This window comes from Acinonyx jubatus, chromosome B4, assembly GCF_027475565.1.
Source record: "Acinonyx jubatus isolate Ajub_Pintada_27869175 chromosome B4, VMU_Ajub_asm_v1.0, whole genome shotgun sequence".
Taxonomy (NCBI): Eukaryota; Metazoa; Chordata; class Mammalia; order Carnivora; family Felidae; genus Acinonyx; species Acinonyx jubatus.
Genome location: NC_069387.1, coordinates 5,189,117 through 5,205,476, shown reverse-complemented (window position 1 = coordinate 5,205,476; position 16,360 = coordinate 5,189,117). Strand labels below are relative to the sequence as shown.

Genomic DNA, 16,360 nt, shown 5'->3' with positions numbered 1-16,360 from the left:
CCTATCCCTAACTTGCAAAGCTATTTGCCTTCATTTTCTCTTAGAAGCTTAAGAGTTTTGGGGGCACCTGCATGGCTCAGTCAGTTAAGCGACCGACTTTGGCTAGGTCATGATCTCGCAGCTCTTGGGTTTGAGCCCTGCGTCAGGCTCTGTGCTGATGGCTTGGAGCCTAGATCCTGTTTCCGATTCTATGTCTCCCTCTCTGCCCTTCCCCTGCTCATGCTCTCTCTCTCTCTGTTTCAAAAATAAACAAACACTAAAAATTTTTTTCTTAAAAAAGCTTACAAGTTTTGACTTTTATATGTACACCTATTATGGACAAATTGAGGGTATGGATCTCCTATGTTTAGATGCATAATAAAATTAATTTTTATAAGTGGAGTAAGGTTCTTCCCCCCCCCCATAAATTTATCCATTTGTTCCAGGACATTTGTTGAGAAAATTTTCATGCCCTCATTGAACTACCATGGCATATCTATAAAACAATCGACTGAATGTACATGTGTGAGTCTATTGCTGGACTTTCTTTCTGTTCTATTACTCTACTTGTCTATCCTTTTTGTAAAAAATTTTTAATGTTTATTTAGTTGAGAGAGAGAGAGAGAGAGAGAGAGAGAGAGTGAGAACAAGCAGGGAGGGGCAGAGAGAGGGAGACACAGAATCCCAAGCAGGCTCCAGCCTCTGAGCTGTCAGCACAGAGCCTGACTCCGGACTCCAACTCACAAGCTGTGAGATCATGACCTGAGCTGAAGTCGGACGCTTAGCCCACTGAGCCACCCAGGATCCCCAACTACTTGTCTATCCTTTTACCAATATGCACTGTCTTGGTTCCTGGAGCCCTATAGAAAATCTTGGTATCAGATGATGTGAATTCTCCAAGTTTGTACATTCTTTTTAAGATTGTCTTAGAAATTCTAGGTCTGTTGTGTTTCCAAAGAGGTTTTAGAATCAACTTGCCCAATTTCTACCAAAAAGCATGTTGGATTTTTTTTTCAATTGTAACTGCATTGAATGTGTTGCAAAATTTAAGGTAAAATGACATCGTTTTTTAAAAAATAAATCTTCCAATCAACAAACATTGTACATTTCTCCATTTACATAGTTCTTTAATTTATATTGGTGATGTTTCAGAGTTTCCAGGCCAAAAGCCTTGCAAGTTGTTGGTAAATTTATTCATGAGTATTTTACGAGTTTTGATACTATCATAAATGAAATTGTTTTTAAATTTTTTAATTTTGTAATTGGTTGCTTCCGGCATACAGAACTAACCACAAGTGATTTTTGTATATTGAGACTGCTAAAGTTACTAAGTTCTAGTAGTTATTTTGCAGATTTCCTAGTACTTTTATGTAAGCAATCAAGTAATTTGTGAATGCCGGTTCTTATTTTGAAATCTACCTTCTGATGTTAATGTAGCCACCCCAGCTTTCTTATGCATACTCTGCATAATATCTTTTTATATTTTTTAATTTCAACCTATCATTGTCTTTGTATTTAAAGTATGTTCTCTTGTAGACGGCACAGAGTTGGGGTCCTGCTGTTTTATCCAGTCTCAAAGTTTCCATCTTTTAATTTTATGTGTTTGGTGTATGGTTCATATAATTACTCATGTGGTTGACTTTAAGTCTGCCCTCTTGTCTGTTTCCCAGGTGTTTCATTTGGTTTTGTATTCCTCTGTTCTCCCTTTTCTCTCTTAATTTTGGCTAACAAAATAAGTATTTTAATACTCTACTGTATGTCTTTTATTGCCATTTTTAGCTATGCTCTTTGTATTATTATTTGGCAGTTTCTCTAAGCTTTCTAGCATGCATCCTTAACTTATCATGATCCCCTTAGACTTAATATTGTATCATTCCATATTATAAGAACTTTATGATAGAAACATTGCACTTTTCTATCCCAACCTTTATACTGTAGTTGTTATATATTTTACATTTATATCTATAATAAAACTCACCATACATGATTTTTTATTTTAAACAGTTTTCTTTCAAAGAAATTAAAAGCTGATCCTTCCACTTATGTAAATATTTACCAGCACTCTTCATTATTTCCTGTAGATCTGTATTTCTGTTATAGCCTGAAGAACTTCCTTCAGCATTATCTTTCATAACGCAGGTGTGCTGGTAACAAATTCTCTAGGCTTTCTTTTATCTGGAAATATATTAATTTCATCCTCATTTTTGAAAGATATGTTTTCTAGATAGAATTCCAGACTTACAGGCTTTTTTTCTTTTTACAACCTTAAACCTATTCTACCCTCATTTTCTGACTTGCATTGTTTCTGCTGAAAAGTCCGTCGTTACTCACTATTGTTCCCTGTATGTCACATGTCCTTTTTCTCTATTTTTCAGATTTTCTCGTTATTTTTGGTTTTTAGCAGTGTCGCTATGATGTACCTAGGTGTGGTTTTCTTTATATTTATGCTGCTTGGAGTTAACTGCTTACATTTCTAACTGCATCTTAGAAATGTAAGTCAATGTTTGTCATCAAATTTCAGACCTTTTTTGGCCATTATTTCTTCAAATACTTTTTCAGCTCCATTCTTGTTCTCCTATTGCTTTTGGGACTTCAGTTAAATATGATAGACTGGGGTGCCTGGGTGGCTCAGTCAGTTAAGTGTCCCACTCTTAATTTCGGGTCAGGTCATGATCTCACGGTTTGTGAGCTCAAGCCATGCATCAGACCCTGTGCTGACAGTGCAGACAGAGTCTGCTTGGGATTCTCTGTCTTTCCCTCTCTCTCTCTGCCCCTCTCCTGCTTCTCTCTTTTGCTCAAAATAAAAAAAAATAAGCATTAAAAAATATGATAAGCTATCTGATATTATCCCATAGATCACTGAAGGTCTATTCAAATTTTTGTTTGAAATTTTTTCTCTGTGCTCATCAGTTTGGATAATTTCTATTTGATTTGTCTTCAAGGTGTGGCTAAGCTCATCTCAGATATTGTAATTTTTAGTTCTAGAATTTTCATTTGGTTCTTTTTTTTATATAGTTTTGTTTTATCTTCTGAGATATCCTATTGATTCACTCATTATTATCATGTTTCCTTAGAATTAGTAGCTGACAATTTTTTTCTTAAAGGGCCAGAGAGTGAATATTTTCAGCTAGCAGGCCATGTAGTCTCTGTTGCAACCACTCAACTCTGCCCTTATAGCACAAAAGCAGCCACAGACAAAATGTAAATGAATGAGTGTGGCTTTGTTCCTCTAAAACTTTCCTTATAAAAATAAGTGACAGTCAATTGTCTGCTAATTCCCAAATCTGGGTCATTTTAGACTCTTTCAATTTACTCCTTTTTTAAAGTTTTTTTTTTAAGTTTATTTATTTGGGAGAGAGTGGGGGAGGGGTAGAGAGAGAGGGAGAAAGAGGATCCCAAGCAGGCTCCACACTGTCACTGTAGAGTCTGACGTGGGGCTTGATCTCATGAACCATTTGATTATGACCTAAGCCGAAATCAAGAGTTGGATGCTTAACAGACTGAGCCACCCAGATGCTCCATCAATTGACTCCTTTTTTTTTTTTCAAATGGGTCACTTTTTCCTATTTCTTCACATGTCCAGATACATTTTGAGTTAATTTCTGGGAAGGACATAAGGTCTGTGTCTAGTTCCATTTCTTTGCATATGGATGTCCTGTTGTCCCACCACCATTTATTGACAAGACTGTTCTGGTTCCATGGTATTGCTTTGGCTCTTCTGTCAAAGATCGGGTGACTATATTCATGTGGGTCTATTTCTGGACTCTCTATTCTGTTACATCGGTCTATTTATTTATTCTTTTATCAATACCACCTTGTTCTGATTACTATAGCTTGATAGTAAATCTTGAAGTCAGGTAGTTTCAGTCGTCCATTTTTGTTCTTCTTCAATATTGTGTCGCCTATTCTGGGTTGTTTTGTCACTCTATATAAACTTTAGAATCAGCACTGATGTCCACAAAATAAGTTGCTGGGGGGCGTGGTTTGGGGATTGCCTTAGATAAATAAAAGCAATGAAGCTATCTAGCTAGTAAGCTGGTGGAGCTGGGATCTAGAAGCCCACTTTTCCCCCTGTTCCACCATGCTACCTTTCTTGCCTTATTATCGATTATGATTACCAGTATGTAGCGAGTGCATATGTTATGTGTTCCTTTTCAATTGCTCGCCCTCCGAGCCATTCAAATTGCTTCAATTTAGTCCCTTTTTGGTCGGAAGTGGGGCACGCTGTCCACACTCTCCCACTTTCTGTTATTCAGGAGATCAGGATCATCCTGGGTTTTGGATGATGAGGGTGGCCTTCAGCATGGCAAGATGCTGGGCAAAGAGTAAGAGCACAGAGAAGCTTCACTCCAACTGAGCAATTACTAAGCAGTCAGTAGAGTGTCCTTGCCAGTGCGGCAACCAGACTGGATTTGGTGCCTGTACTGGTGGACGGAGAGGCTGTCCTTTCTCACCTTCTGTTTGCTATAAGTCTTCCTATCCACTTTCTTTACCCAGCCTGTGGCTTTTTTCCTAAAAATCGAACCTCTTGAAGCAGAACTTGTTGTAAGATATGCAATAGAATCCTTTACCTGATTTGAGCAGTGCTTTTTCTTCCTCCCTTAATACTTGGGCATTTGGCCACTATTTCAAGTGTCCTTGGTGGGAAGCCAGTGCCGATTATTGAGGGAGCTGAGAAAGGGTCAGGTCTTTGTGGTGTGAGAAGGAATCTGGTAAACTCATAGATGGGCAGATGGATAAAAAAATATATATTTCCTACTTGCCAGACTTTGAGTACAGCACTTTACACATATCTCTTTAAAAAAGAAAAGAAAAGAAAAGAAAAGAAAAGGAAAGGAAAAGAAAAGAAAAAGAAAAAAATGGCAAGGAGTCATTATTTATAGAAATTCCGACAATCCTAATTTCCTGAAAAGTATTTCTCACAGATACATGTTGTGCCTCAATTAAATTTACATGGCTTCCCTTCCTTCCTTTCCTCTTATAATCTGTACTCTCCTCTCTTTCTATATTTGCCCAGCACGAGGCATATTCAGAATAAAAGCTCATTCATTTCTATTCATTTAGTTTGAAACATATTGTAATTTGGAGAGGAAGTTGGTTGAAGTTACATTTTGAGCCATCGCGGATACAAAAGTTTCTACGGGACGATGGCAACGGTCTCAGTTTGTTTCTAGGAAAATGTGGGGTACCCATAAATCCTTTATTAAATAAAGTGCAGGGATGTGTGATGAAATCATGGCAAGGCTAAGTGTGTGAGCACGTGACCGGAAGGTCCTGACCTCCCAACATGCTTCCTTTTCTTTGCAGAACTGTGTGATGAAAACCCGCCAGATATCCAACACGCCACATTCAAAGCCCTCACATACAAGACAGGCACCATGTTAAATTGTGAATGTAAGAAGGGCTTCCGCAGAATAAGCAACGGGTCAGCCTTCATGCTGTGTGCAGGAAACTCGAGCCATTCCTCCTGGGAAAACAAATGCCGGTGCATAAGTACCTGTAAGTGTGCCCTTTTGTGACACCACAGGAAACAGAAGGACTACAGCTCAGAGGGGGCCAGAGCTCCAGCTTTTTGTTCACTCAGCCCTACAGATGAAACGTGGGGAGCCCAGGCTATCCAGCAACTCATTTCAGTGGTTCCTGGAAAATAGTTCACTGAACAAATATTTAAGGAGTGCCTCCCAGTTCCAAGGACTGATCTAGGCAATCGGGATCCCCAACACTCAGAGAACTTACATTTTGCGGGGAGAGAGGGAACAGACGTTATACTAATAATTACTGAACAATTTGAAAATAAATCTAGTTTGCAACACTGTAAATGCACTTAATGCCACTGAGCTGTACGTTAAAAATGATGAATATGGTAAGTTTTACGCTATGTATAACTTATCACAATTTTTTAAAAAGTTTTTTAAAGTTTATTTATTTATGTTGAGAAACCAAGCGTGAAAGTGGGGGAGGGGCAGAGAGAAAGAGAGAGAGAGAGAGAACCCCGGGCAGGCTCCATACTGTCAGCCCAGAGCCTGATGTGGGGCTCGAACTCATGGACCGTGAGATCATGACCTGAGCTGAAGTCAGATGCTTAACTGACTGAGCCACCCAGGCGCTCCTTGTCACAATTTTTTTAAAGCTAAAAATGAAAAAAGAAGAGTCAGAATGAGCCTATGCAAAGAATAAGAAAAATAATAACAATTTCAGTGGGCTGAAGCTACCTGACAGGCTGCATTTACTGTTTTGCATTTTGCCCCCGAAGCTCATGCCTGGTGCCACCCACACCCTGCCTGTTGACACACGCCTATCCTGGCTCTACCTGCAGCGACACGGCCATGTGAGCACCTAACTAGTCCCCGCGATGCCTCTGCCCCTCTCCTTCAGTGCCCTTCCCCGCAGCCCTAAGGAAGAGGCTCTGGATAGAAAAGCAGAGGCAGTGGGTGAGGCCTTTCCTCCCCCGATGAGAGTAAAAAGGGAAGAGAAGCCCATGTCACTGAATTTGGGTCTTATCTATTACCCGCATATTCACTGTGGCCACCACGGGGTCTTCCGGGCATGTCTTCCGAGGTCAAATATACGGTCAGGCAGAAAGCATCATCGGTCCCGGGCCTTCCCAGCCCAGCGTCAGGGCATTCCAAAACACGAAGAGTATTCCCCCCAAAGACCCCACTACCCCCAAAAGGTTGCTGCCTCTTGTTCAGTCTCACAAGCCCCTTGCTGGGCTGGGGGAGCAGGATTAACAACCTGCAGGCGGGTCAGGCTGGTGTGTGAGCAAGGCCCCAAATCTGCACTAGGAAAGCAGAGAGGAGGAGGAAGTTGCTCTCCTTGAATGTCTTTATCTCTGGACTTCAAAACCTGGCTTGAGAGTCTCGTGGTCCTCAATGCCCGCAGTGACTGGAACCAGCTGTGCACTAAGGGTCCCAACCTCATCATTGCTGTTGAGGGTGAACAGAGAAGGCAGGGCCACTCTCTGGGAGATGGTGGCTGGTCACCTCCCCGGAGTGGAGTTTGGAGGGAATGACCCCCAAGGGGCTTTCTAATCCTGAGTTGGTCTAATACCATAGTTTTGCTACTGAACATTTGTTCTCAGTTGAATCCTGAAAGCTCTCACGAGACCAATTTCTCTACGAGGTCTTTTATGCACTCTGTGATAACAGAACATGGTGAAAACTGGTGGGTCTGTTTGTCCTTTAAAATTTTTTTGGAAGTTTATTTATTTATTTTGAGAGAGAGAGAGAGAGAGAGAGAGAGAGAGAGAGAGAGAATCCCAAGCAGGCTCTACACCCAGAGCGGAGCACGACTTGGGGCTTGATCTTACAACCCTGGAATCATGACCTGAGCCAAAATCAAGAATCAGACACTCAGCCACCTGAGCCACCCAGGCACCCCCTGTCCTTTTATTTCTTACTCCTGGAGATGGTGTCCGTGAGCCACAGTGCATTCTGTTTCAGCTATACCACGCGTGGACTGCACAGTCTGGAGAGCACTGCTCTGCTGTTCCCAGCACACCCTCCACAGACCTCCAGCTAGAACCCTGACCCCCCACCCCCTTCACGGCAGTGCCTATGCTCAACTCCTTTGCCAAAATCTTCACGATGGAGACAAGTGTGGTAGGAGGCTCCTCTCCTCCTTGCTTTAAGATTGTATCCCTTTAACTTTAAAAAAAAATTTTTTGGGGGGGGGGCGCCTGGGTGGCGCAGTCGGTTAAGCGTCCGACTTCAGCCAGGTCACGATCTCGCGGTCCGGGAGTTCGAGCCCCGCGTCAGGCTCTGGGCTGATGGCTCAGAGCCTGGAGCCTGTTTCCGATTCTGTGTCTCCCTCTCTCTCTGCCCCTCCCCCGTTCGTGCTCTGTCTCTCTCTGTCCCAAAAATAAATAAACGTTGAAAAAAAAAATTAAAAAAAAAATTTTTTTAATGTTTATTTACTTTTGAGAGAGAGACAGAGTACAAGTGGGGGAGAGCAGAGACAGAGACACAGAATCCGAAGCAGGCTCCAGGCTCGAAGACATCAGCACAGAGCCCGATGTGGGGCTCAAACTCATGAACCATGAGGTCACGACCTAAGCCGAAGTTGGAGGTTTAACCTACTGAGCCACCCAGGAGCCCCGCCCCACCCCCCCTTTTTTTTTTTAAGTTTTTCATCCCTTTAACTTTTAAATGAGCTGCTTTAGGGAGACAAGGGAGTCAGCCCACAGGTTGGCAGATGGATGGCAGAATGGACTCCCCTTTGGGGAGACACACAAACCCCAGAAAATCTACCAGTTCTTTCAGAAACATGTGGTAGGGCACTGCTGTCATGCATGGGGATACTGACAGGCCAATGCTGAAAGCACCCCAAGGGCAGCACAGGGTGTGGCTTCTCTTTGTAACCCCCACACCCCAATACTGCAGGCAGTGGAAAGGGACTCTTCTTGAGTAAATGAACACACAAGAATGTTTTCTATTTTAAGCATTTGTGAAGTGATTTGCTTCATTTCTATCCATGTTCTCTAGCCCCAAAGGCCACAGATGGACAAATTATCCCTAAACCTGAAGAACAGAAGGGAAAAAGCCCCACGGGAATGCAGAGCCAAATGCAGCCCACGGACCAAGTTAACCTTCCAGGTAAGAAGTGCATCTGAGTGGCTGTCTGGCTGACTCCCAGAAGCCAACTCTTCTCTTAGCGTGTGTTCCCCAAAGGAGGGAAGTCTGTCCCACTACCCTCTTCTTTAAGGATATCAGCTAAACAAGAACTGTTGTATCGTGTCTGCAGGTGGTAGTGCTGCTCAGCATTTCAAGTCAACTTGGGCTCTGGGCTTCCTCCTGGTTTGGGAGCTGGCTGAATAGAGTTCAACTCAGTTCAGTTCAATTCAATTCAATTCAACCCAATTCAGTTCAGTTCAATTCAATTCAATTCAGTTCAATTCAATTCAACTCAATTCAGTTCAATTCAACTCAATTCAGTTCAGTTCAATTCAATTCAGTTCAGTTCAATTCAATTCAACTCAAATCAGTTCAGTTCAATTCAATTCAATTCAACTCAATTCAGTTCAGTTCAATTCAACTCAATTCAATTCAACTTAATTCAGTTCAGCTCAGTTCAATTCAATTCAATTCAGTTCAATTCAATTCAATTCAATTGAACTCAATTCAAAAAGCATGTGTTAGGACTAACTGTGCCCAGCGCTGCCAACCGAAGATACAAATGTGAGTACACAACCCTCTGTGCCCTTAAGGAAACACTCTGCATTTTCCCTTTAAGACAATGAACCACACTGGTGAGTACTGAAGCTGCAGGCACCTCCTGGCTAACGGGCCGGGTCTGAGTGGGCACCATGACTAACTACCCAGTTGCTCCTGCAACTCTAAAATGAATCATGTTGCACTCCGGTTGTTATGTCAGGAAGAAATAGAGCCCATTAGGAAAGCCTGACTTGTGGAGGACCCACTGACCTTACAAGATCCTATTGTCCTGTGCTAATTTTATAACCTTACAAAAAAGTTTATCATCTTGTATATAATTTCATTTGAACCTCATAACCCACTGAGTCAAGGAGCAGGACTATTACTTTGATTGACTGAAGAAATTAAGATACAGAGAGGTTAAAATACTCGGCTAAACCCACATCACTTAGGAGTAAGACCTCAGGTCTCCTGAATTAGACTGGAGAATCTTTCAACTGATTCCTTATTTTAAATTAATTTGAATTTATTTGCAGCTTCTCTTATTAAAAAAAAAAAAGACAAATCCAGGGGCGTTGTGGCAACGTGATGTTTTTATGTTGTGCGTCCAACATTGTACTGAATGGCATTTCAAAACACATTTAATTGTTTTTCTCTCTTTTTCCCATCTTCCCCTGCACAGTTATTGAAAGGTTTCTCAGGAGGTCAATGTTTGTTGTCCTTACTCAAGAGATAATCATTGGTTCTGGCCAAGGGCCCTTTCAAAGATCATCTTAATGGGGATGTTTCCACTTGAAAGAAGTAAATGTAATTTAAACAGGTTCGGACCATTATGGATTTTATTGGCTGTAAAAGAAATTTTATTCTGAGACTAAATCACAGGTGCGGTCACGATTTGCAAGGTACTACACTAGAGCAAACCATGCAGGACAGGACCACTCGGCTCCCCCTGGGACTTCCCTCTGGAGCAGAGGGGTTATATAGAAGATACTTTAAAAGAAATCAGACCGTGGAAGGCCTGTAAGGTCAAGGCATATGTATAGCTCCACATGTCTAGGGAGAGAGGGTACATGTGGCTCCATATATGCAGATTTTGAGTGGGGTTGGGAATCCTGAGAATAAATCAGAGCAGGACATGATCACCGGGGTTGTAGACCAGTCAGGCTTGGGTTTTAGTTGGGCGAGTGGAAGGTTAGAGGGCATGAGGAATTTTCAGAGGCCTTGGCATGACTCACATAGGGCAAGCGTTAGGTATGGCTTGATCAGGTTCCATTTCTCTGAGATTCTCTCAGCCCTTCCTTCCTTCCAGCTTTGGCTTTATCTTCAGTCCTCCAGCCATGGCCCCAAGATGACCACAAGCCACAACCTGAGGATGTACCTCCTCACTTAGCAGTGGAGATCCAGAGTGGTCTGCACATTTCATTGGCCCAAATGGGCTTGAGCCTCCCCTTGTCCCTCAGCCGAGACGGCCCTTCCCACTCCTGTCCACTTATGGAAACTCTCGCCATCACCAGAAGTAATTTCTCTTTCCTCTGTGTTCCCACAGCAAGTGTCTGCTCAGCTATAATACTCAGTACATTCTGCCCTCATTGCTTTCTCACTCAACCGATCGTCCGCTCTTGCAGGAGTCACTGGGTCTGTGTGCCTTCCTGCAATGAGCCTGGCAAAGTTCCTGACACAGAGACATTCTCAATACGTATTGGTTGAATAAAAGAATGAATGAATGAACGCATGAATGAACAAAATAATAAGAACCAAGGTCCAGTCTCTAGGAAGGGGCAACTGGGATTCACTCACCATGCCGTCGCCAACTTGCCTTGAGAATTTCCTTTTCCTCTTCCAGGTCACTGCAGGGAGCCTCCGCCCTGGGAACATGAAGATTCAAGGAGAATTTACCATTTTGTGGTGGGGCAGACAGTTCACTACCAGTGCATGCAGGGATTCAGGGCCCTGAAGAGGGGTCCTGCCAAGAGTGTCTGCAAAACGACCTGTGGGAAGGCAACGTGGACACAGCCCCGACTCCAGTGCATAAGCGAAAGGAGTGATGGCTGGTTTCCAGGTACAGTGGCCCCTTCGTGGGTCCACCACCCTGCTTTCCCATCGGGCTGGCCAGGATGGGATTCCTGACCTACCAGCCGTGTAATCTTGGGCACAGCACTTCACCTCCCTGAGCCTCTGTTTCTGCTCATTCTAGAAAATAAAGTAAGGTCTCTGTCACCTAAGGTCTCCTGTACCCTGAGCAAGGATAAATGGCAGAAATGGAAGAGGAGGGAAGACCTTGCCAATGTCCCAGAGCACCCCAGATGCCACCGCACTGGTGATAACGCAGCCCCTTCCTAGCTGACCCTGAACTTCAACTTCTTCTTCTAAGCTGCCAACGCTTCCTCCCGTTCAAAAGGGCAGGTCCAGCCTGCCACCCACGTGTGTGTCATTGTAAACTCGTTATTTGCACAGCACTCGCTGTTAGCAGGCCCCTCTCCTTCTGTAATCCCCACCTGTGCTTTGATAAAAGTGCAGGGAAGGGGCCTATTCAAGCACGCACATGTACACGCATGCACATGCACCCTCATTCACACAGGTGTACCACCCACCTAGGTTGAGGTCTGCTAGTTTCATTCCGAAAGCGTATTACTATTTTTACATGTAACCAACCGTACATGGTTACTTACGTGTAACCAACTGTAAGTGTCACAGGATTCTTAGCTCACCACCTGTCGGTTGGTAACCCTCCCCAGGAGTTTCCCTGGGTGAAATCTGAAACTGCCCCCATAAATGGAGCACAGGAGGGAGAGACCAAAGGAAGAGGCAGGCAAAGGCCACTGTTGGTAGGTGGCAGTTGTCACAAGCAAAGGGAACCTACACAGGAGGCTTGTCCTGGGCGGGAGCGAGATGAAGGGATCTCCACACTCACTTGCCAGATGTTAAAAGTTTTTGAACAGGCCTTTACTGGGTTCAGTCGCGTATACTGTGCAGGTGGTCTCAACCACATCACCATCTCAAGGCTTGCCCTTGGAGTAGCCTCTGGGAGCAGGAAAGGCAAGCGGAACCCACATCCCACTCACAGCGGAGGGGGTGAGGAGCCTCTGGGTGCCCAGGTCCAGCCCACGGGTCAGTTGGCAGTCATATCTCTTTGACGACGTCCCTGAGCACCACCACTTGCCATACCCTGTGTCTTCCTCTTGGACTCTTTGGGGATGCTGTGCTTTCTTCCCGCAGTGTGAGCCACACACTGGCCAGGGTGTCTGTCACTTCCCGTGTAAAAGGACGACAAGGCAGGGCAGTGTCCTGGGTAACTGGAACCACCCACAGGGAATGGGGACCCTGTTACAGAGAAAAGTTGTCCTTTTGTGCATTTCTATTTCATTTGGCGTTTCAGGGGTACTTGTAGTATGATGACTGGTTTCCAAGCCACAGATGGAAACCAGGGCTCAGTACAAAGTGTGAGAACAAGGAACTACTCAGGGCTGCACGGAGCCAGGATCAGGGCCAAATTCCCTGTTACCCAGCTTTGCCGGGACTGCTTACCCCCTTGCCTGTAACCCTGACAGAGAGCCACGCGGCACTGTGGCCCCAGACAACCTGCCGAGAATGGCACTATGATCTGATCTGGGGATCAGCTGACAGGGGCAGGGCAGGGTGTACGTGAGACCCCCCCACCCCGCTCTCCACCTCCATCAGCTCCTCTCTCCCCCAGATGACGAAGAGCCTCAAGCCAGCACTGATGCTGCTCCTGGGAGTGACACTTCCTGTCCCTCAATAACGGCAAGTACTACAGGTACGTCTAGAATTTCTGGGATGGTAAAAGCTGGGCCCTGAAATTGTCATGCCAGAGAGGGGGAAGGCGGTTTTCCCAGAGCAACCCCGCCAGTCCACGGCTCAGGGATCCACACCCGCATCCCGCCCCTCAAACGTGTCAAAAGCAAGTGTCAGGATGAGGACAGAACAGGCTGAGGGTGGTATCTCGGGGCAGAAGGGTGAAACCCTTGTCTTTCACACCCCTTCCACCAGCCTCTGGGGTTCCCGCTCACTGAGAAATCCTGACACTCCCCAGCTTGTGCCGTCTGATCATCAGCACCAACTGAACACTTCCTCCTCTCCCTTCTGCACAGATTTCCAGAGACATACGGAAGTGGCTATGACCACGGAGTCATTCGTATTCACAACCGAGTATCAGATAGCAGGTGGGTAGGGGGTCCCTTCTGCTGTTGACAAAACATACCCCAAACAGAGACTGTGGGATATGTCGCTTGGTTGGTCTGGTGGGTTTGGTTGGTTAGTTTAAAATGACCCCCTCCTTACACTGTATAGTAGTTATACGGGTAAAAGACTAATCCAGATATTAACAACATAAACTTGTGGCAATCAGTTAGAGTAAGCTGGGTGTGAAGTCCCAACCAGCCCCCAGAAGTTCCTCCTGAACAGATCCTAAATGATAAAATATACTGTGCCTGGGGAAGGACAGGGGGGAGGTGAGGGAGGTGAGGGGAAGAGATGCGGTATAAGCATGCAAAGAGACAAAAAAAAAACCCAAACCTTCCATAAACAGTACAATTGTTTCCTGGTAGGAGAGAAAAACAGGCTTTGAAGGAGGAAAAAACACCCAAGCTCATAGAAACAGAGAGCTGAGTGGTGGTTGCAGGGACTGGGGCGAGGGTAGGGGTGAGGGAAACGGGGAGATGTTGGTCAAGGAGCACAAATTTTCCATTAGAAGATGAATAAGTTCTGGGGATCTAACATACAGCATGGTGATTATGGTTAACAATACTGTGTCGTATACTCGAATTTGCTAAAAGAGTAAATCTTAAGTGTTCTCACCACAAAAAAGAAACAGTAGTTATGAGGCATGGTGCAGGTGGTAGTTACTGCTATGGTGGTAATCATTTTGTAATATGGACTCACATCAGATCCCTACTTTGTACAACTTAAATGTACACAGGGTTACATGCCTGGTCTATACCAACAGAGCTTGGAGAAGAAAAAGAAAACTAGACTGTGTCAGGCACATCTAAGACTGATGGTTTGATGGGTAGGCAGATAGGTAGGTAGGTAGGTGGATAGATAGATAGATAGATAAGCAAGCAGGAAGGAAGGAAGGAAGGAAGGAAGGAAGGAAGGAAGGAAGGAAGGAAGGAAGGAAGGAAGGAAAGCATTTGGGAAATATGAATACTTTCAAGAGATGCTTATGTGTTTATCATTTATCCTTGTATTTTGACGTTTCTTTCACCCATGGCAGCCCTCACTCGTGGCCTCCTTAACTGAGGCCTCTGAAGCTTTCTGAAGAGAGTGCCTGTCCCTTCACTCCCCCCAGAAAGAACCAAGCCCCTGGAAGCAAGGCTCCATGCCCTTTCCCAGCTCCCCACTGCCCCCGTCCCAGTCCCTGAGCCTCCCAGGATCCCAGGTCCCGAGGGAGCTGCATTCTGACCGGGGAAGGCTCTCCTCCTCGGGAAACCCTCGCTCGCTTGCGGGGGGGGGGAGGGCGCCTCAGAATGCTCTGCGCCCTCGCCCAGCGCCTTTGCTGAACTGCTTCTCTGTTGACAGTGGCCGGCTGCGTCCTCCTGCTGATCAGTATCGTCCTTCTGAGCGGGCTCACCTGGCAGCGGAGATGGTGAGTCCCGCACTGTCACGAAGCCCCTGTCCCGGCTAGCGGGTGAAGCTGGTGTGGGCAGCGTGCGTGGGCAGAGATCCCCTCGCCCCCCAGCCCACCCCATTCTCCTACTAGCCAGCAGCAGCCGGGGGAGGGGGCAGTAGAGAGAGACCCGGCCAGCACACATCCCCACAGAATCGATCTCCAAGAACGAAAGCGAGGACAGGGGAAAGGAAAGGGCGCTGGCACGGGCTGAGCGCCTACCGTGTGCCGGGCTTCCCGCTTCTCTAATGAATGTTCCTACTACCCACCCCTCAGAACCTTCCAAAGAGCTACAGGCCAACCCATCAGGGAACACGAGCAGGGTTGCGCGGCAAAGGCCAAAACCTCAACCTGAGCGTAGAGCCCCAGACACTTCTGCCCCCATCACTGGGCTACAAGGAGACCAGTGGGCACATCCACCTGAGCTCTCCTCTCTGCGCGCCCCCTCTGCCTGGGGCAGATGCTCACACCACAGCCCCCTCCACTGGGATGCCACCATGTGTGGCCTTAATTTTCAACCGTGGCTGCAGGTTAGAACAACCAGGAGAGATGTTTTTTAGACACCAATGCTTGGTCTCCACCCGGAAGCTCTAAGAGGGGGGCCAAGATATTAGTACTTTTCTTTTTTTTTTTTCCAGTTGAGATAAAACACATCATTGTAACCATTTTAAAGTGCACAATTCAGCGGTTTTTAGCAATGCTGTGTATATACCACTATCTCATTACACATTAGACATTTCCATCACCCCAAAGAGAAACCCTGTACCGCACAATTCCCCATCTCCCCGGTGCCCTGGAAACCACAAACCTACTTTTCAGCTCTGTAGATTTGCCTGAGATACTGCTTCTGTTTTAAAGCTCCTCAGATCCAATGAATACATACGCATCCAGTTTCTTTTAATGTTTATTTATTTATTTTGGAGGAGAGAGAGAGCACAAGCTGGGAAGGGGCAAAGGGAGAGAGAGAATCTCCAGCAGGCTCCACACTGTCAGTGCAAAGTCTGATGCAGGGCTCGATCCCACAACCTTGGGGTCATGACCTGAGCCGAAATCAAGATACCGACGCTTAACGAGCTGAGCCACCCCGGCACCCCTGATCCAGTTTTGACAACTCTGTGCTAGGCCAGTGGTTCTCAAACTTGAGTGGACTTGTTAATCAGAATCTCCTGGAGGGTGGGGCACCTGGGTGGCTCAGTCGGCTAGGGGTCCGACTTCAGATCAGGTCTCGATCTCACAGTTCGTGAGCCCCGCGTCGGGCTCTGTGCTGACAGCTCGGAGCCTGGAACCTGCTTCGGATCCTGTGTCCCCCTCTCTCTGCCCCTCCCCCACTCACGCTCTGGCTCTCAAAAATAAGTAAACATAAAAAAAAAAAAAACCAAAAACATTAGAAAAAAACAAGAATCTCCCGGAGGGCTTATTAAAACATGGGCTAGCAGGCCCCGCCCCCCAGAGTTTCTGATTCAGCAGGTCTGAAGTGGGGCCTGAAAACTGACATTTCTAAAAAAATTCCCAGGCAAGATTGATGCTTCTCTTCCAGGCACCAAACGTGGAGAACCAGTGCACAGACAGACACTACCAAGCCTCGAGAGAGTGAACTCATTCC

The 16,360-nt window shown here is 45.6% G+C and overlaps 2 protein-coding genes across 4 annotated transcripts in view; one reads left to right on the top strand and one right to left on the bottom strand.

Moving 5' to 3' along the window:
* The window catches only part of FBH1 (F-box DNA helicase 1), a 214,528-nt gene that overhangs the window by 33,961 nt on the left and 164,207 nt on the right, over nt 1–16,360 (bottom strand). For all 3 annotated transcript variants that reach the window (XR_003425177.2, XR_008299887.1, XR_008299888.1), the window contains exon 24: nt 10,929–10,996. The gene's annotated coding sequence lies outside the window, so the exon portion shown is untranslated. The remainder of the gene's footprint in view (nt 1–10,928; nt 10,997–16,360) is intronic.
* The window catches only part of IL2RA (interleukin 2 receptor subunit alpha), a 55,252-nt gene that overhangs the window by 33,699 nt on the left and 5,193 nt on the right, over nt 1–16,360 (top strand). The window contains exons 2-7 of the mRNA XM_027073351.2: nt 5,287–5,478; nt 8,463–8,573; nt 10,975–11,190; nt 12,826–12,906; nt 13,241–13,312; nt 14,670–14,736. Coding sequence (XP_026929152.1) covers nt 5,287–5,478; nt 8,463–8,573; nt 10,975–11,190; nt 12,826–12,906; nt 13,241–13,312; nt 14,670–14,736 — 739 coding nt within the window. The remainder of the gene's footprint in view (nt 1–5,286; nt 5,479–8,462; nt 8,574–10,974; nt 11,191–12,825; nt 12,907–13,240; nt 13,313–14,669; nt 14,737–16,360) is intronic.